The sequence below is a fragment of the Chelon labrosus genome, assembly GCF_963514085.1.
Source record: "Chelon labrosus genome assembly, chromosome: 13".
NCBI lineage: Eukaryota > Metazoa > Chordata > Actinopteri > Mugiliformes > Mugilidae > Chelon > Chelon labrosus.
In genome coordinates this window covers 21,410,330-21,431,497 of record NC_140346.1, presented here as the reverse complement: position 1 = coordinate 21,431,497, position 21,168 = coordinate 21,410,330, and the positions used below count along the sequence as shown (strand labels likewise).

The following is a 21,168-nucleotide window of genomic DNA, read 5'->3' as shown; positions in this document are numbered from 1 at the left end:
AGGACAGAACACAACACTGAGACCCAGGACCAAACAGCAGACAGCAGTGTGTCCAAATTACACTTATTCTTCTTAAGAAATTTCATTTCATGTAAAGGATAGTTTACTAAATGTAAACATTCTTCTAATTTACTTGTTCTTCTTTGTACTAAAACACATGGCAAACGTCTGGAGTTGCCGTTACTTATAGGTTGTTATTCTGTTCTGTTACTAGTCCGGCTCGCTTGAGATCAAATTGGCTTGTATGTTGCAGCCAAACTAAAATGAGTTTGACACCCCTGCTCTATGGGCTTTTAAATATTTGCAGCAACAGTCCATTCAGTAGTTGTTGAGATATTTTGTCTGGACTAACCAGCACCAACATGTCTGTGTTTGCGTGCAAAAATACTTTCATTTCTGGAGCAGCTTTTCTGCTCTAACTCCCTGTTTCAGAAAAAAAAAAAAGACCTCCGTCCATTGATTTCCTCTTACTTTGTGACGAAAATAGTGCACAGTGCATAGTCCCTTGTGAGCACCGATCTGCTGCAGACAAGCAGGCAGGTCGGAGGCAGGCTGTGGGCTGGTACCGGAGTGGAAGGGAGCCGACGGTGCGTGAGCCTGCGAGAGCCTCCCATGACAGTCGGTCCCAGACGAGAAGACCAAATAAACAACAAGCGAGCGAGCGGCGCACACAGCCATGCCTAGAGCCGCGCTAGAGAAAATAGAAAGAGAGACGACAGGATAGAGCTCAGGAATAAGATGACACAGTGTGCAGAGGCTTCCGGAGAGGGTAATGAGTTTGGCCATATTCCCATGAAATGCTGCACCACACAGAGAGAAGAAGAGACACTTCCAACCCTCGCAGTTGGGATAAAAAATGACCCCGCGTCCCTTCAGCTTTCGCCTTAAGAATTCTGTTGTTTTTTTGTTTTGTTTTTTGCATCAGTGAAGAAAAATGTAATTACATGTGATGGCTGCAGCAGAGAAACAACCAAGCCCCTGCTGTTTACTGCCAGTATTGACTTCTGTATCTCACGGTTATTCCATTTGAGCCTTAGGCGACATAAACCATCACGCAGTTTGGAGTAGGTATGAAGAGAGATGAAGAGGCATTAGTAATACTGAGCATATTCACTGATCAATAACCATTTATGCTTCTGTTATCACCGTGTCTGGGTGAAGTGGCTCCTTCAGTGACCCTTTGTCTTTCGTTATTCTCTCCCTTTTCTGTCCTTCTCGCCTCTTCCTGCTTCTAATCTTTACTCATCCAATACAGAGGGACTGTACCAGCTGGGAGGTCCTCGCTGTCCCCCTCAGAGCAGCATCGAAGGACTGGAGGACTCAGAGGTAGGATCATTATGAAGAGCCTCTCAGTATATTTACTAGAAGCCAAGAACACATCTAAGTGTCTGGTTGTTTGTTTTCCCTGCAGCCCCAACTCTTTGACAAAATACTGCCTCTGTTTTTACCTCCTTTTGAGTCTGTCCTTTTAAAGAGTCTCTTCCTAAACCGCTTTGCAGAGGAAATGTAAGACCCATGTGTTGCTGCTCGTGGTACACGGCGGAAACATCTTGGACACAGCAGGCGGGGACCCCAGCACAAAGGCTGGCGACGTGGCCACCTTGGCCTCCGTGCTCGAAAAGGTCACGCGGGCGCATTACCAGGGCGCCGCCGAACACGTGAAGATCAAGCTGGTGCCGTGTCCGGCCGTGTGTGCTGAAGCCTTCTCCCTGGTGTCTAAGTGAGTGTTGTTGCGAAAACACAGGATCGCACTGACCTCATTTACACTTGGCATTTCAAGTGTCTCGACTCTGAGTAAAATCTCGATTTAATACATTTTTATATATATTTAGCCACACTTGGTCACACCTTGAATGGGATAATGCGGCCACTGCTAGATAAAGTGCCGCAGAGTCGCTGAGAATGGGAGAGAAATAAACAGAACAGATAACGCGCAGTCTCTAATCCACTTCTTGATAAACAATCTGGAAAGTTCTCAGTCTTATCAGCAATTAAATGTTTCATTACACACGTTGGACTAAAACAACCTCTTGTACCTGGTAGTTGCTTTGGTTTTGTCTTCTTTTGCTAGGTGTTGGAAACTGTGTGGTTGATTCTCTGTAACATTTAGCTAGTGCTAGGCTAACTAGCTTAAGCCATCCTCCTGCCCAGACTGCACGAGTTAGACGGCAAGTCATCTGCTATCAGAAGACATTTTATGGTCGTGGTGTGTTATTTCACGCCACGTAGCCTTGCTGAATGTCTCTCTACCCATACCCATTTAACGCGATAAAATGACACGTTCCATCCATCTAATTTGTCCACTTATCCGAGGTTGAGACTCAGCAAGCTAATATTCGAGACGTCTCTTTTCCTAGAAATATTTTCCACTTCTTCATGAAGGATCCTGAGTTATTCCCAGCGATATAAACTAAAAAGGACCCGGTAGAGTCACACACCTTGGTGAATCTTCTTTTTATGGCCTTTTTTTTATGAAGCTGCAGGGAAACTGGGGCCCTAGCCGGTGTCTGGCGGCCAAGCCTTCATCCATCGGGCTTGGCAGGGCACAGGCAGAAAAAAACAAAAAAAACAATAAGGAGCCGCCTCCCTGTGGGCAAACCACCACCACCTGCAGGAATAAATATTGGGGTCGGTTGCAGTGTAAGCTGGGCAGGAGGCAAAATGAAAAGCTTGAACTGAGCTTGAATTCATATTTGTCATCATTTATTTCCCCCAAAAACTCCCAAGACAAGTCGTATACCGCTGTCTTCCGTAGACTCCAGTTCAGTGAAATGAATCAGAAGAAGACTGTAAGCTGCCTAATGGTGGTTTTCTTAAATTTGTCACCATCACATCATTAATCTGACGCCATCTGCCATGCTTTTCTGAGCTGTATGTGATTCTGGGTAGGTGCTACTAACTAAGGATGTAAAACACATGGATGGACTCCTGCTCAGAAACGAAGAGGCTACTCGAATGAGTGGCGAAACGTTTTCTCTAAAAACTCTGCAAGTCCATTTTTAAAAACCTTTTTGGATATATCCTGCCGTGTGAAGAACAGTCGTACATGGGAGATAAGGCACTTGGAGAGAGTTTTATATTTTCATCTTTTTAATGTCTGATTAAGTCAGCTGGAGGCATGTAAATTTGATGATTGTTAATAGCAAATGGCCTTTCGGTTGGATTAGCTTTGCTCTTTGAGGTAGCTCTCACTGACTCCAAGCTGCAGCAAGGACTCTGGGAGGAGACCAGATCCCTCTTAACAAGCAAACACATGACTGTTGAATCTTAAATCCACATTAGTAAAAGCACACAGAAGGAGGTGAGTGGTAATAAGTAGTGCTGTCAGGTTATGTTAGGCCAGACTAGTCTAGCAGTCTGAGTCAGTGATTGTGAAGCACTTACCTGCTTCTTTTACTTCATTTTATTTTTTTTAAATAAAACTCTCACTATGACAGACAGCCTTAATTGCTATTAAAATCAATGAATGGGCAACCAAGAGCTTCACCGTGTGAGGAGGCATTTGAGTCTTCGGCCCGGTATGAGTGGATGCCAGAGGGAATAATCCGACAAAGACGCCCAGTTGGCTAAGGTGGCGAAGGTTAATCGAGGAAATACACTGACCAAAGACCCCCAAACAGACAGTGCAGCGTTAATTAGTATGCCGAGGCCATTTCTCAGCCCCTCGCAAGTGTGTGGCCACGTGGAATATTAAACTCCTAACCTTTTTAAATGTTGTTGTTTTTAATTGCTAATTTTTTCCCTTTGGCACTGGAGGCACCTCCTTAGTGAACAAAAATGAAGGCTTAAATGACATTACACAGTTTCCACAAATCCTCAGGCTAGGAATGTGTGCAGTGATCTGTTTGGCTAATTAGCTCCAGTTACTTTGCATTCAGATTTCATATCAATTTGAAACAGGAATTTGATTGTGAATGTCACGGTAGTAGCTCAGTGACGAGCAGCAGTCAGTCCCTCATGATAAGTTATGCTGCATTATCTCCATTAAAACTCACAGGTCTGGTTGCTTCCAATTATCCCTGTAAAGTAACGCCGTCCTTGGCTGGAAGGTATGTTTGAGACACGGGAGATAAAAGCATGTCTCTGTTCGAGGGTTTTCTCCTTTTTTTTAGCATTGACTGCTGCCTGTGCTTAAACGTTACTAATGATTTCATTTCACATTTAATGTCACATGTCCCGGTGGTCACCAGTTTTTTTTCCCTGACAGCGTCAATTAGCTTTCGCTTCTCTCCAATTATATGCTCAGGATGTTTTTGTCTGAAGTGTCACTAATCACCGCGGCCGAGAGAATGCGTCTGGCAGTCAAGTTGAGGCTTCTGCCTGGTTTTTTGTGATTGATGTTAGCAGGAGTGAGGTAGTGACTGGAAGCAAGACGAGTGTAAAGAGATTTGAGTGGTGTAGCCGTTCAGCAGCTCGACGTTCTCCCCACATCCAGAGATAAAATATTCAAGACAACAATTCTCCCACTGGGGTTGAGCAGAACGGAGTTATTGCTGCATGTTTGGGGCGTCTGTTCTTGTGTGCATTCGAACGCACATGTGGACGCCTACATGATTTCAATTCAGGCATGCATGAAATTGTGCTTAAAAGGAGACTCATTCATATTAAGATGCTGTGTTACAAAGGTCCGTGGATGTGAATGCTTGATGGACCAAAAGAAAAAATACACCAGTAATCTATTTCAACAGGTTTAGCAGTAGGCGATGTCCTATTTGTTCCTTCCCTCAGTCATAAAATGAACGTTTAGCGTTAGCTCGGTTATTTTGAACCCAGTCCGTGTCCTCAGCAGTCAGTAAACTGGACAAACTTTGATTGATGGCGCTGGGCAAGAGTTGTCGCCACTTCAGATTCTCATCACACAGTAGGAAGTCGTCCAGTTGTTCCAAATTCATTTTACAGTGCATAGAACCAACAACCATAACATACAATCTGCGCCGTAGAGCCCTACCTTCTGTGACAAGGAGAACAAATAGAAAGAAATAGACAGAAACAAATAAATAGGCCCCAACAGAATCGTGCTCTGTGGGTATGCCAGAGTCGGTTTGGAATAACATGAACAGACAGACGACACTGAGATTGCAAGCGTCCACAATCTGTGTGCAATTGTTTCAAAGAGAATTGTTCTGTTTGAAAGACAAATGGTTTTCACAAACACGACTGATTCATACGTGTAAAGTCACTTTACCTGCAGGATCTAATGTTTAGGATCAGTTCTTCCACTATATTCCTTGTTGCTGTGCAGATTGTTTGAGATCTCCCTCAGAGAGTAGTACCTCACAGGCCTGTACTTTATATACACAGATCAGGCATAACATTATGACCGCCTTCCTAATATTGTGTAGGTCTCCCTTGTGCCTCCAAAACAGTTGTGACTCATCAGAGAATGGACATGGGCCTTCTGAGGGTGTAGTGTGGTGTCTGGCAACAGGATGTTGTTAGTGGGGGCCTTTGGGTCCTATGGGCTGAGGGGAGGGGCCTTTGGGTCCTATGGGCTGAGGGGAGGGGCCTAATCCTCAACGAGCCAACAGTGTGGGAGGCTGAAGTAGCAATTGATGCCCAAAAGCAAGCCCACATTACCGGTCGGAAGAAGAATCAGAATCAGATTTATTTGGCCAAGTGTGCACACACGTACAAGGAATCTGTGTTTTACTTTGCTCACACTGCACTTACATGGGAACAGATATAATAATTAAGAGTTCAGAGCATATGGTGTAAATAGTGTAACTGGTGGACAACAAAGCAGATTTTTTTCAAATCTGCATATCTAAAAGATTTGTTAATACATTATGAAAGACTTTGATAGCAACGTGTTTTTGTAAATGTGTAAATATTGCAATGACGCCATTATCCAGAAGGTATTTTTAGGACTGAGAGAAGGAGGCTGTGTTTGTTGAACATGTCTGCCTCTGCTGGATAATGGCAGCTCCAGCTCCTTTAGTAGGAGTATGCACGAATGCATATTAACAGCTGAGTGGGAATATTGTCCCTTATGGAATAAAAGCCAAAACCTGAGTAGTGTGCACATGTAGACTTAGTTAATAACAGCCGGCATATACCTCTGCTGTATATCCTGTGTGTGTATGTGCAGTAATCTTGGTCTTGGTCTAGCTGGTGGCATCTTTCATGAACTCCTACCACCATCTAAACAGTCTGTTCAATATCTCCCAGCAACAATGAGAAATTAAAAAGCATTTTCACTCTCCAGTGAAATTAAACAAAGCGTACTTATGCCCAGATGGCTCCAGGTCCTGAACATACTCTCGCAATATGCGCAGACAGTAGGCATTCATATACACCCACACGCCAACAGACACACTTATTATTCAACTACACTTTTGTCAGTTAACAGTGTTTGCTCTAACGACAGTGTTGGACTTGTGGGTGTGCAGAGACTCATTTATTTGCATGCCAACATAAACATCCGTGCGATAGGCAGCCACACGGAAGGGAATTGCTGCTGTGTGGGTAATTCGCTCTCATTCTTGGTAACAGCTTGGCTGGAAATCGCACCGCGGAGTGGAGGTGGCAAAACCTCTTAGCGCCTGAAAGACAAACTTTCACATAAACAAACCACCTTGGACTCTGTGCTTGATAATTCTTTATGAACTGTAGAAGGTCCCCTGTAGAGAATGAACATATTTTTCCTTCTTGTGTTTCCTTGTTGTCGTGCGTATGAAATGCTCGCTGCGCCTCATAGGGCTCTGTGTGCTCATTATTAGCTCTGGCTGCTAATGAACGTACCTGCCAGCGCTGGCTAGGAGCAGAGTGTCAAAAAAGAAAAAAAGAAAACACATGTGTAATCAATAAACACACTCACACAAATACAGCCCACACAGAGACACTTGGAAAAGAGCACTGAATGTGTATTATTGCACTCTATAGCGCATCCAATTAACAGCGACATTGAAAGGGCTTCTGAATTGATTTCCTTCATAGCAAACACACCACCAATGTCACAGTTTTAAGGGAAATAAACATTTCAGCTATTAAAAACTTTGTCTGAGCAGCAGGAAAGACGAATCTAATGGATTCCTTCTTTCAGCAGAGTCTTTGTACATTTTTCTATTCAGAAGAGTGAGGCAGGAAGAGGAGGTGTAGGAAGTCCAATTGTCCGTCTCCACAGCGAGTGACCTCGGTTCAGGGAGATAGAAGCTCATTATTCTGGCCCTGGATGGCTGGGGACACGCCACTACTATTTCTGGGCCCTCTCCCTAATTAAGAAAACTCTGCAGAGGGCCATTGCTGTTCGCGGTAATTGCGCAAACGTTGTGCAGCGCGAAACCAGCCATTAAGAAACGGGGGGGAAGCAATTAAGCAGGAATCTGACAGACTTCAGAGTTTTTCACTTTGCCATTATAGGGCAAAAGCCAAGAGGATGTTCGGGCAGCATAATAGAGTCTATTTCAAGGTTATGCTGCGTGAGATGAGGCCGATTGGAGGTTTAATCGGCTCACTCTGTTACGTCTTCTCCCTGCTGTTGTTAATGGATTTCTTTATCATCGCATTACCCATGAAACCTTGAGGAAGACTTCTGTGCATCTCTTAGTATAGAAGAGTGTCGTAATTTCCTTGCATTGAGGTGTCATTTACTGAGTCTCTGACAGTGTTTCTAGGTGGATGTCACATTTGCAAAGTAACAACCGGAAAGCTCTCTCGGTCAAAAGATAAAAACAAAACCTCACAGCTGATGTGAAGTTGAAAGACTCTCTCTTCTGCCATTCAGGGTTGTTCTGACGTGTTTTATTTGGGGAGTAAAAAGCCTCCCAAGTAGCACATTTACATTATCTCTGTTCTGTTTGATGGATGTCAAGCTTGTCATTCCTGCAGCACGATAGATTAGATTTTTTGATAACACGCAGTATGCCCATGATTAAGAATACGAATCTGCAGCCGTACTGAACTGTAAAAGATTACAGAGCACCATCTGGGTCATTTGTGGTCTGTCAAAACAGCCACTGATCAGCAGCGTTACAGAGGAAATTACAGTTAAGAGTTTTAAGATTAATTACAGCCATTAAATGCAGATGGGATTTGGATGGCTTGGTAGACAAGCCTTTCCAAAGTACATGTTTGTCCAGACAAAGATTTTTAATGACGGACTCAAATTAATCAGGACCATTGATGCAGTACAGAGAATAGCCTGCAGCCGTGTGGGACGTCATAACGTCAAAACTGTCACAGCAAATAAATCACAGAACAGTCTGGCTCAGCACACACACACACACACACACACACACACACACGAATCACTTATTTGAATGTGAAACAGTGGCTGCTGCATGGTAATAATACTAACAAGTGCTTGCATAATCAAGTAATTATGCAATGCAAATAACGAGTGTCTCACCTGGCATTTGTCGAGCAGAGCAGCAGGTGTTAAACCTCTGTTCCTGTCCTGTGACTTGCTAACCCTGTTCAGAGGTAGAGATGTGTTCGGAATATTAATTTAGTCTTTTTAAGGTCTTGCTCAGCAAGTGTGTGTTTTTGGGAGTGTGTGTGAAAGAAGCAGCTGTTAACAAGATTCTAATAAGATCAAGGCCGGGCAACTACAAAGCCTACACCAAACCCACAGTGGCTCTTAGCTGGGACTTTGGGAGTTCTCATTTCTCCGTTCCAAAGCTCAATAAACAAGCAGTTGATAAATTACTGTGGTTTAAATTATGAGCTGACCTTGTTGTGTTTGTTGCGCAGCAAGTCTTCCTACTGGAGCAACAAGGTGACGTCTCTGTGCTTGAACTGACAGAGCTGGATATTTCAGGCAGCAGCTTCTGTAGAAAGAGTGACGCCGTTGTTATGCAAATAACCGTGAAGAACAGCTCCAGAATATATTACAAAGGTTCCTATTTTCTTACAAATCTGCACGGGAGCAGCTCAAAAAGGAGAGTCTGCCTCAACCCTTTGCTCTCGAGAGGAGGGTCGGACACTCGCAGCAGCAAACAACCTCTCAAGAGGTGATCATGGTTTTCTGCCGACAGCTGCACATCACAGCCACATCCTGTGGCGTGACTCCCCTCTTTCTTCTTCTATAACAGCAGCTAGCTCAGCGGGATCCTGCCATGAGTTGACTTACAGACGAAGCTACTCCAGCAGAGAACATGATTTATTGAGATTATACAACCAGTACAGAACAACACAGTAGCCTTAATTAACCTTTAGCATTAGAATAAAAACAACCATATTCACCGTCCAAGCAGTGACACAGACTGAGCTGTTACTGTGGCAAACTGGCAGGTTACGGCACTGTGCTCATTTTAACATTTAAAAAGTTTAGTTTCCTCCCGTGTTAAATTATAACAATTATTCTGTAATGCGGTTAAATCCTTAAGAGCCGAGATCAAGAGCTCGGTCAGTTTTTAAGAGTGAGGTCACTCATCTGCTGAATGCCACATAGCAGCATCTCCAAAAGACAGGCAGCTTCAGTGGTTTCATTGAGTGCTCATTTTATTGTCTGCAGTAAAAGTTTAGGAAATGCAGTGGAACCACTGTTACTGAAAAGCATTTCTTGAAATATGAATTTACTGTGGCCCTGCACTGAGTGGGGGCAGATAATAGACGTATTAGAGCACAGGTGTCAAACATACGGCCCACAGGCTAAAACCGGCACGCCAGAGGATCTAATCTGGCCCGCAGCATGAATTTGCAAAGTGCAAAAATCACATGGACTGCAATTTTTCAATGAAAATATCTGATATCCGTAATATGTCCACTGTTTTAATAAGAAGTGGACAGAACACTAACACTGAGACCCAGAACTAAACAGCAGACAGCAATGTACTTGAATTTTGCTTACTTTTGTTAAGAAATTTCATTTTTTTTTCAAGGATAGTTTATTAAATGTAAACATTCTCCTAATTTACTTGTTCTTTTTTGCACTATCTGGAGTCTGGAATCTGTAGTTGTCATTACTTATAGGTTATTATGCTGTTGTCCTACCACTTGAGATCAAATTGGGCTGTATGTGGCCCCTGAACTACAATGAGTTTGACACCCCTGTATTAGAGGGTGATCGGATCACATCACCCAGGATACGTGCTAATACCTAGTGTGAACAGGGCCATAGATATTCACCAAAACATTATGACCACCATCCTAATATTGTGTAGGTCTCCCTTGTGCCTCCAAAACAGTTGTGACTCATCAGAGAATGGACATGGGCCTTTTGAGGGTGTCCTGTGGTGTCTGGCAACAGGATGTTGTTACTATTGGTTGAGGGGAGGGGCCTCTATGGATCATCCCACAGATACTTGATCAGTTTAGGATCTAGTGAATTCGGAGGCCAGGTCTACACCTTTTGCTGTTCTTCTTGTTTTGTTTTTTTTGCTAAAACGGTCAACACCTTCATCTTTTTTGAGTTGTTCCTAAACCATTTTTGTGTGTGTGCCTTTGTCAGGCTGCATCCTGCTGGGGATGGGTGCTGCCATCAAGGAGTGTCATTGCTATGGGGTGGGGGTGCCTGGTCTGGTCTAGGTGGGTGGTACATGTCTAAATAACATCCACATGAATGAATGCCAGGTTGAAAAGTTTCCCAGCAGAAGACTGAATTGTCACAGGATGGTCAATGTTATTTACTTCTCCTGCTAGTGGTCATAATGTTGTGGCTGATCAATGTATGAGAGCTGACCTAAATTAATCTCACTATTCCCCATCCCTTCAGATTATATATAAACATGGCCAGGAATTGGATTTTCGGACAATGGGTTGAATATTCTCAGCTTCCTCCACTATTCTTCTCAGAGGTAACTCTTTGTTTTTGTGACACCTCCTAGAACATGGTATTTTCTCTGGTGTCTCACACATATTTTCCTCACCTGCACCTGCTTGAAATAATGGCGAATTTGCTGTGAACTCGAAAGAAAAAAAAAATCTGAAGGGGCGCATTAATCAAAAGCACAGTGAAACTTTGGTATCAAATAAATTCACGGTGAGAATGCAAAACCATTTCCTCAGCCATTTTGTGTATACTGTTGTATTTCCTATCCATCAGAACAGGCTGACGTAAACACTTTTCAAACTATTTACAAAAATTGTCTGACGTTAATAACTGCCCTCCAGCTCAGATCTGTCGCTGCTGGTGATGACATGGCAGCGGGGGGGATTGCGGGGGCGGCTTTATCTTCTGCGTTTGTCTGAGAGTGACTGCTGGAGCACAACAAACACACCAGCGCCTCTTTTCTTCCCAGCAGATTTCTCAAAACCCCTCAGCATGGTGCTTTGTCGCTGCCGCAGCAAATGGTTAGTGTAAAACTGATGACAATGGGAACTCAAAATTTAGTTTCAGGAGATGTTCTCAAACTTTCAGTGTTTTATTTTGACAATCAAAAGTTCTTCCGTTCTGGAAAATGGTGCAATGAGAAATGTACTCGAGTTTCATTCATTCATTCGGGTTTAGACGATCAAGTGAATGGCTAAATCAGACTTATATACATCAGAACAATCATAGGCAGTGACATTACATTGCTAAGACCTAAATTGTGGCAATATTTTCTTACATCGATGATACACAGGCCCTATTTATTCTTCTCCAATACAATGTTTGGATCTAATAACCTTCCAAATACACATAAGGCTCACGGGATGTAACTGGACCTATAAATTAATCACATCTGTCCAATTGGTCAGACAACTGGAACATCTCCCACATTTTGGGAAATGAACATATTGGGACATATTAGAAGAGATTTATATTAATTTCCTCTCTGTGTGCTCAGTGGAGACGGTGCTGCAGGATGTGTTTGAATTCAATTAAACTTTATTGTCATTACGTGGCGACAATTAAACAAAGTATGTAACTTGTAGAATAATTTATGTAGAAGAAATGCAAAATCATTTAAAGGAAAGTGTCCACTGTTAAGTACTCTACACTTTAAATGCAACCCCTCAGACTAATGTATGGCCGCACACCGATCAGCCATAACATTAAAACCACTGACATGAGGAGTAAATAATATTGAGCATCTTGTGACAATTCAATGTTCTTCTGGGAAACTTTTAGACCTGGCATTCATGTGGATGTTACTTAGACGTGTAGCACCCACCTAGAGCAGACCAGAGACCCCCACCCCATAACAATGACACTCCTTGATGGCAGCAGCCATCCCCAACAGGATGCAGCCTGACACAGGTAAACACACAAAATCTGTGGGATGCACTGGAACAAGCCTGATTCACAGAGTAACCAACCCTCCAAACTCCAAACCAGTTTTATCCTCATTCTGTCTATCTGCAGTTGCCTACCTCCCAGAATGTTGCATCATATACGTTTGTGTCTCAGTGCAACTGCCAGCCCTGATTCCTGCACAGGGGTTGTGCCCTTGCAGTGAGGTGTCCGTGGTGGCTGACATATTTCAGCCTCCGCGTTTCTTCCTCCCGCAATCAGAGCACTTGATGGATGGGGACAGGGTTGCGGCTCAAGGAGACGGTGCACCGCGATGCCATCTTTTACCGTTTCCCCACGCTGTCACGGGAAGTGTCTCGGTTGATCTGTGTGCGCGCGCCGTCCCTGTGACACGCGCACGCGACCGACACACACTCGTACGCATCCATTATTGTCGTCAGTGAGGATGCAAAGACTCTGCTCACGTTGCTGTTACTTGGGTTTGTTTTACTATTCCCTGAGATAACATTTTTCTTCTCCTTACCTCACCTTCACACACATTAACACACAAACAATGTCAGAGTGCATCACAAACAGACATTAATTTGGCAAGGGGAAGGATAACACAGGAGAAACACTCTCTTCTTGTCAAGATTTTAATCTTAGACATCACAAACTTTATTCCAACCTTTATTTATTTTGACATTGCTGTGTAGTAAAAACTAACAGAAGGTCTTTATAAGACACAAACCTTATTTCTAACTTCTTCCCTTTTATCCAACCCTTCCTTCCTGTCCACCTTCCCCTCACACCCCCTCCAGTTTGAACCCATACAGCTATGATGAGAGCTGCGTGTCGAGCAGCGTAGACCACCTGCCTCTGGCTGCTCTCCCCCTCCTCGCCATCGTCTCTCCACGCTACCAGGATGCCGTGGCGACCGTCATCGACCGGGCCAACCAAGTCTACCGCAGCTTCCTGCAGTCTGAAGATGGCCAGGGGTTCACGGGTCAGGTCTGTTGTGCCTTCTTCTGTTTGGAAAGGAAAAAAGGAGGCGAGGAGAACTCCCACACTCACTCTAGTCTCTCATTATTGAATATCAGGCTGTAGGCCCTTTAATAGAAGTCAATGAAGTAAAGATTGCTTTTGAGTGGGCTGTGTAATCTGACGAAACTGTGGGAGCTCAGGCCCTCAGAGGGCTCCAAATCTCTGTCGTTTAAGTGCACCACATTTTCGTCTCTTGTACATAACAACTCCTGGGCACTTGGTAACGAGCGATATGTTATGTTGAGGCAATGATCCTTGAGAAGGCTGTTCGAGAGAGTCAAGAGAATTTAGGCGTTAGCTAAGGGCTCTGAAACGCAACCTCTCCCTCATTAGCTTACTGTAATTAAAGTCAGGTCAACAAGTGTAATGGGACGGTCTGCTCTGTGCTGTACATTGACACTGACATCAGAAACCTCACATTTCTCAAGCTCTTGTGGCACATGATAGAGAACCAATCAATACCATCAGTAACAAAAAAAAAATGCCTTGATAAAGTGTTGTACGTTGTCATAGGTTTATTGATGTTTGCGTTTCTCCTCCTACTTTAGTGTCTACAACTTAATTTACACATTAAAAATGAATAATTTCATCCCTTCTCGCTGTGGATGACTCTATTAATGACTAGTGCTGTCACCATTTGCCGTGGAGATTGATTTTTTTCAGCACTTCATAATTTTAATAGTATACTATCCTATAATAGTGGAAACATTGACTGCCATTTACTTAACTGGAGTCCAGTTCAAAAATGACAGACTATACTTATAAAGGAAGCCTGCTAATGGTGCATTCATGCAGCAATGACAGCGGAAAGAAAAGAACAAGAAAAACTGGACAGAAGCATTATTCTAAGATGGTTATCAGGCTGCTCTCCTCGCCGTCACACCTGATGAACAGTCTAAATAGCAGCTTATTAACACAAAAACCCTTTGACTGAGTGGCCGTCTCCCGACTTTTGACTCGTAAACAAGATACGGTTTTAATTGGCTGAACAGACTGTGTTTGTGTTAAAGGGCAACTTGCGGGTTGCGTTTCTTACTTGATTTATGCTGCTGCTGTTAATGTGCAACACAAAGGCTCTAAGAAATAACTAATGGATTTCTTTGTGAGAATGGATCTCACACAGAATGAGAGACAGATATGTATTTTTTCCCCGCAGGATTACTTGTATTACAGTCTAAACAATATGTTAATGTGGCTTAGATAATCTTGTTTTGAGAGCACTCTGTTGTTGAGCAGTGTTGTCCCACATTGCAATGCACAAAGGGAACAGAGGAGCTATGTGAAACTTTGGGAATGCATTTGGCTTAATCTTTGTGAATTCTTACCAGCAGTAGTGGTGCAGTCTTAGGCTGACTGATGACCAATGATATAAAATCTGTCTTTCAAACATAGCATACTATGGCAGATAGTCACATACTATATCCTGTTTGTATATAATTTCGAATTAGGATGCAGGGACTGTTGTGCCTTACCTGTCACGCTGAAATATGTCGTTTTTTTTTATTCTATCCGTACACTCGTCTGATTGTCAACCTACACGCACTATAGATAGATAGATAGATAGATAGATAGATAGACGACTTTATTGATCCCTTTGGGAGGTTCCCGCAGGGAAATTGACATCTCCATCGCAACCAGCACTTTCAGACATACATGTAGGAAACAGTATAAAAAGCCCAGAATACCAATACACCCAGTGAAGAATAATAAAAATAGTAATACAAAAATAAATATTGACTGTACATGCATGGTTGTTGCATAAATAGAGAAATAAATATTGTGACTGTACATGACTGTACATACACTGTTATTGCACTTTACTATTGCAGATTAGTTAAAAAAAGTCATTCAGGCCCTTTCCTTTTTGTCCTCCTCCCCCCAAGTGAGTGGTGGTTGTACAGTCTGATGGCACGGGGGACAAAAGAGTTCCTCAGTCTATTTGTCCTGCACCTTGGGAGGAGCAGCCTCTCGCTGAAGGTGCTTCTCTGGCTACTGATGGTCGTGTGCAGAGGGCACATATGCAGAGGGCGTCTGAATCCTATATTTTCTGTGCAGGTATGCCTGATGGGCGACTGTGTGGGAGGTGTGCTGTGCTTTGACGCTTTGTGCTTCAGCAACCACCAGAGGCCTGGCAGCCCCAATAACAGCAGCAGGAACAACAGCACCGAGAGCCTGAAGGTAGGAGCTTGTGTTACGGTGAGAACACGACGATGATACACAGGGCTGTGTGGGGTTTGGATGATCATTAACAGCAGGGAATGTCACGGGTTTGGGATACATGATTAAGCTGTCGCTGCATATGATCCAGATTATATGCCTGTGTTATACCTTGTCTTCATTAGTGGAATTAATTACTGCAAGCATGTGCACGTGTATTAGAAGCAATGTCCTTCACACAACTCCTTGTAAAAAAAAATCCAGTTCTGCTGTGTCAATTCTCTGCCCACTTTTCACAACAACACATCTAGAGACACTTTGAGTTACATCACTGTGCATCAGTGGCAATGTCCTTGACACTGTGTTCCTCTGAAGTCTTACACTTCAACACTGTACACAAACAGCGGTCGAAGTGCCTCACCATTTGTCTTCAGTTATTTGATTTGACGGGGATCTTCCTGAGCAATTTTAATCAGTCACTGTCGTGTGCACGTACAATAAAATAGATGCATTCATCATAACATTTGTGTTTAACTGCCATCCTGAATTAGCCTTTTTCTTCCCTCCTGTCTCTCTGTTACTCCTCTTCCCCTTTTGCCATTCAGATGCACTCTTGCACAGACAGTTTTCCCTCCTACGTAGAACTTCAATCCTAATATGTGTAATTTCCCGGTAACTTACTGTTGGAGGTTTTATAGCAACTTGCGCATTCTCCTTCTCCCTGACAGGATAACTCAGGCATGTTGGGGGAGTCCAGCCCAGGTCTGAGTTCCAGCAAGAGGCTGAGCAAAAGCAACATCGACATCTCCGCTCCCAATGAAGGCCAGGGCGGCCCACCGCTCAGCCGGAAGCAGAGCGACTCGTACGATGGAGACACATCGTCTACCGGCCAGCACAGCTTTTTTTCCAGGTGGAGCAAGACACATGAACATAACACACTCACCGGGGATGATCAATATCATGATATAGATTGTGTACAGTCGTCCCTCGCCACATCACGGTTCACTTTTTGCAGACTCGCTACTTCGCAGGTTTTTAATTCATACATATCTAATTTTACATTGCAGAAATTTCGTTGTATCGCAGGAAAATACGGCCAATAAAATCGCATCATCCCGCACATACACCAAGCGTTCAGCATCTCGCCTCGTCCATTTCACATCGTGATCTCGCTGTACGTAGTGTTTCTGTGTGTTGTGTGAACTTTCGGTAACACGTGTTGCAGTTAATTAATTAATTTAAAGCCCTACGATGCCTCCAAAACGTGCTGCATCTTCTAAGGCATCTGCAACGCATATTACGTATATTTTTTTGTTGTTAAAATTATTACGTATGTATGTTTAAGAGCGTAGGAACTGTTTATAAGAGTATGGGAAGGGTTAAGAGTGTGGGAAGGGTTCATAAAGGTTTAAATACATATAAAACAGCATAAATAATAAAATAAATATGTGCTCGCTATTTCACGTATTCTCACTTTTCACGGTGGGTCTGGAAGGTAAACCCTGCAATAAACTAGGGAACACTGTACACTATATATTTTAGCTATTTTTTTTTTTGTAAATATTTATTTGGATTACATTGTGGCAAATGATTTATAGGAACAGGATTGATATCTTTGGAGCTGGTTTGCAGTTTTTTGATATATATGAACACACATCAGCGTCATGATATAAAATTGCATATTGTGTGAAAACCTTTATCCTAATACAAAAAACAAAAAAAATACACATTGTGTTTAGAACATGCTCTCTCTGTTTACATGTCTACTTCTAAAACTTGTTCCTCTCCACCCTCCTAAAGTACCCCCGTTACTGCAATGTACATGTGCAACATACAACATACAACACGTGCACATCTGCCGTACCATAAAAAAAAGGCTTTGGTGAGCTCCAAATAAAAATGAGTAGATTCAGCGTTAAACTGCAAGAGTAAAACATGACTCTGCATGATGTCAATGTGAAGTAACCGTTTTATTCATTCATATATGCACATACTTATACATGCATTTATGCACACATTTAAGCATTTATATACACGCAGGCAATCACAGAAGTAGAGAGGGAAAAGCCTGTAATTTTAATCAGACTGCGTCTTACTCACATTACCGGCGGGTGCACGAGGGTGGAGTGCTATGAAGAAATGATGTAAACACACATATAATGTACACAGAACAAAAATCACATACAAACTCAGTGGTTCAGAGTCGTATAATAAATTCTGTTATCCGTTTCTGTCAAGCAACCTTTGTCCTTATCGCTGATGAGTGTGTTACGAGTTCATATGACGGCCCAGATGTTGCATGGCGGCCCTCATCCAGGCTTTTCTGGAATCTGTCACCCTGTCTCGCCCCTGCTCTTTATCAATATTTGCTGCTTGACTGCCTTGCCTGCCTACCTGTCTGTGCCGGACTATAAATAGCCTGTTTGTGCCTGTGCCAGACAGTTTGTGAGGGGAGACTGAGCGCTGCGGGGGATTCAGCTGAGTTGGGAGGGGACTGGAAGGGTGTTTGCCTGCCACGTAGACTCCTTCCAAGCAACCGGTGTTCCCAATCCAAATCACATGCTCCACTGGACTTACACCAGTAAAGATCGGATCCCATCAATTCACAGTTATTCCCCATAGTTCATGTCGTTACAACTCTCACCTTTCACTTCTTGTTACACTGCTGATTAAGCACGAGTTTGGCCGGGTGGAGGGTCACCTCTGGTCCTGGGCGTGCTCTTTCCTCCTACACATCCCAGTGGGTTTTCCCAATCACCTGGAGGGCTTACTAGCTCAGATAGCTGTCTGTTTAACAGTTAACATCAGTACTAATACCGTTAAGACAATCTGTTAGAAATGCTTATGCGTAATAAGGAAGCATCAGTTTCCGATCTGTTTGGCGCTACAATTGTGAAAGGCTGATTATGACTCATAAAAATCCTAAAACCCCCGACAACAACAAAAAAACTCAAATGTAATTTGTCATACCCACTTAACATATTTGTAACAATTTGCATTTAAATGACAAGTAGAGCTGCTAAAAGGGGAAATTAAGGACATCCAAACAACAAAGATAGCCCTTTATTTTCTACACCGACAGGCAATATAACAGACTCTGAGGTACAACAGACTACAACGATGCATTAGTGGCGATTGAGAAGTGCACTTACTCAGAGCATTGATTTTAGTCGACAGAAATTTGACATGTCAACGTGGGGCAGAAGTAGAGAACACGTAGTCATCAAGCCTTTAAATGGCACTCACCCCTACGGTACATGTACGGTTTATGCAACACTCGATGAATCACAAATACTAGTACTGTTTTCTTGAAATTAGTTTGTAAGAGCAACCAGGTGGACACATTATGAGAGAAGTCAATAAATAAATAAATAAATAAATAAATAGTAGCGGAAAGCAATCAAAGCACTATTGATCTGGCTTTTAAAGACGGCTGGAGAGCGGCTGCTAATCCCTCCTCCTAGTGTTGTACCTAATGGGGAGATGTTGGCTCACTAGTAAGCTTACAAGTCTTGCCAGTCTACAGAGGACAGTTGTGACTGAGACTGACTCGGCCGTTTAAAAAGCTGTACTGTACACGTGATTCAGTTTGCGAGGGCTGAGTGAAAAAAATGCTCAGGCTGAGTCATAAAGGCCCAGCGCCAACAGCGACCCTTGGATGTTGAAACAAGCCGACCAACATTTGAATGAGGACCAATCGACTCACTTGTGTCAAGACCGAGACATTTTGCTTTCCCAGCTTCAGCATACGCATTATTGACATTTAAACTTTCAGATTACGCCTGCTTTGCTTTAGAATACTGTGTGTTTTCATACACCACTCCTGCGGCTTAGACCTGGCCATCTATTTCTAAGAAGCTAAACTAGTTGGAAGGCGAGCGCTCACATGACTGACATGTTCACTTTAAAGTTTCTATGAGTTTACATAAGTTTCATATGTTTCCGCTCCACATTTCTTGTGGACTGCAGAGATGAAAGTGATTTAAAAGAAAAAATATTCCCCAAACAACACAAAAGGGAACACATAGCAATATCTGTATGAGGGTTTTAAAGAGGAACTACTGTTTTTTACAACCTGGACCTTATTTCTGGCATAAAATACGATCGTTTACTCACCCATATAACGTTTGTGTAATTGTAGTCCTTCGGGAGATATTTAGATCCGCGTATATTCATATAGTGGGAGTGACTGGGGCACCGAAACACAGCCTCTAAATAACGCATGGTCCCAGGTCAGAATAACCCAGGTCAGAAGACGTTATCCGGATGATGATAACAGGTAACTCCAGACTCAACAGGGAATAACACTAGCATACGATAAGAAAATATTGGTGAAATGAACGAGTTTCGCGGCAGATAATGCGTTATTTAGTGGCTGCTTTTCGGTGCCCCAGTCACTCCCACTATATGGATATGCGCAGATGTAAATATCTCCCAAACGACTACAAATTACACAAAAGTTATATGGGTGAGTAAACAATTGTGTTTTATGCCAGAAATAAGGTCCAGGTTGTAAAAAACTGTAATTCCCCTTTAAGTTGTCAATAGATTGTTAACATCTAAAAGAAGGCCACCCATTATCTTTAACTGCTTATCCTCAATGGGGTTGCGGGGGGGCTGTAGCCGTTCTACCTAGATTCATAAAGAGGCGAGTACACCCTGGACAATCCATCATAGGGCTGACGCAGAGAGACAAACGGTTCACACTCACATATCAATGTTCAATTTAGCATCACCAGTTTACCCAATGTGCATGTCTTTAGACTATATGAGGAAACTTGGTAAAGCTACATTTGCCAAGGAAAAGCTAGCAAATTAGCATCCAAGATATGATATATAACATGAACCGGTATGTGACAGAGAGTATGCGTTTGGATTTATGGCCCACGTCAGCAGGGATAAAAACACTGTATTGTAATTGCAATTACAACAACACTGTGTGTTTCGTGTCCTTGTCTAATCTCCAGTTTGATGAATGAGGGTGTGGCGGTGCGTGGGGGCAGTAGCACCAGCCTGGTGTTGAACCCGGGCCGATTTGACTTTGAGGTGTCAGACTGCTTCCTGTTGGGCTGTCCACTGGGCCTTGTGTTGGCCATGAGACGCACTGTGCTGCCTGCTGTCCAGGGTAAGAATCCGTCACATATGCATGCCCTTGCACACACACACACGCCCTTGCACACACACACACGACACAATCAGTCAATGGTCATGCACTATGGACTACAATAAAGTGTATAAAACAGGTTACATATTAAGTAGTTTAAACTGTGATGCTGTTGCAAGATAGGTATGTTGAGGATTGATATTAAACAGATTTTCACTTTGATTTTATCGCCAGACTTTTTCGAAGGTCATTGCGTTTCCTCTTTCAAGAAAAAGAAAAGATTTAATTTTTTCTCCTAACTGTAGTTTTCAATGCGGTTAAAATCAAACAAGGTCGTTTGACGGCAAGAACAGCTTAGAGGTAGATTTAGTTCTTTTCACCGGGTTTCTTTTTCTAAAAATAAACTCCCACTCTGTCAAATATTGTATCACATTTGACACAGCTACACTTCAGACTAAAATATCTATTTGTCCTCCTAATGGCCGTGTCTGCCGATTGTGCTTTCTGACCCGCAGTGAGCCAGCTTCATCCGGCCTGTTCTCAGATTTTCAACCTCTTTTACCCCTCGGATCCTTCAGCCTCCAGACTGGAGCCGCTGCTGCAACCGCTCTTCCACAAATTGCCGCCGTTCGCTGTGCCTCGCTACCAGCGTTATCCCCTTGGAGACGGCCGCTCACTGCTCATAGGTAGGATGAATGGTTTGATGCTGGAAATCAATTTTGTCGCGCGGGAGAGCTGCTTCTCCTGAATATTTCATTGCTCAATCTAC

The 21,168-nt window shown here is 43.1% G+C and overlaps 1 protein-coding gene across 1 annotated transcript in view; it reads left to right on the top strand.

The window, feature by feature from the left end:
* Positions 1–21,168, top strand: part of pitpnm3 (PITPNM family member 3) — a 51,850-nt gene that overhangs the window by 14,994 nt on the left and 15,688 nt on the right. Inside the window, exons 2-8 of the mRNA XM_084559044.1 lie at positions 1,256–1,326; positions 1,500–1,720; positions 12,916–13,105; positions 15,194–15,316; positions 16,024–16,205; positions 20,263–20,420; positions 20,915–21,085. Of these exons, the coding sequence (XP_084415170.1) occupies positions 1,256–1,326; positions 1,500–1,720; positions 12,916–13,105; positions 15,194–15,316; positions 16,024–16,205; positions 20,263–20,420; positions 20,915–21,085 (1,116 nt within the window). The remainder of the gene's footprint in view (positions 1–1,255; positions 1,327–1,499; positions 1,721–12,915; positions 13,106–15,193; positions 15,317–16,023; positions 16,206–20,262; positions 20,421–20,914; positions 21,086–21,168) is intronic.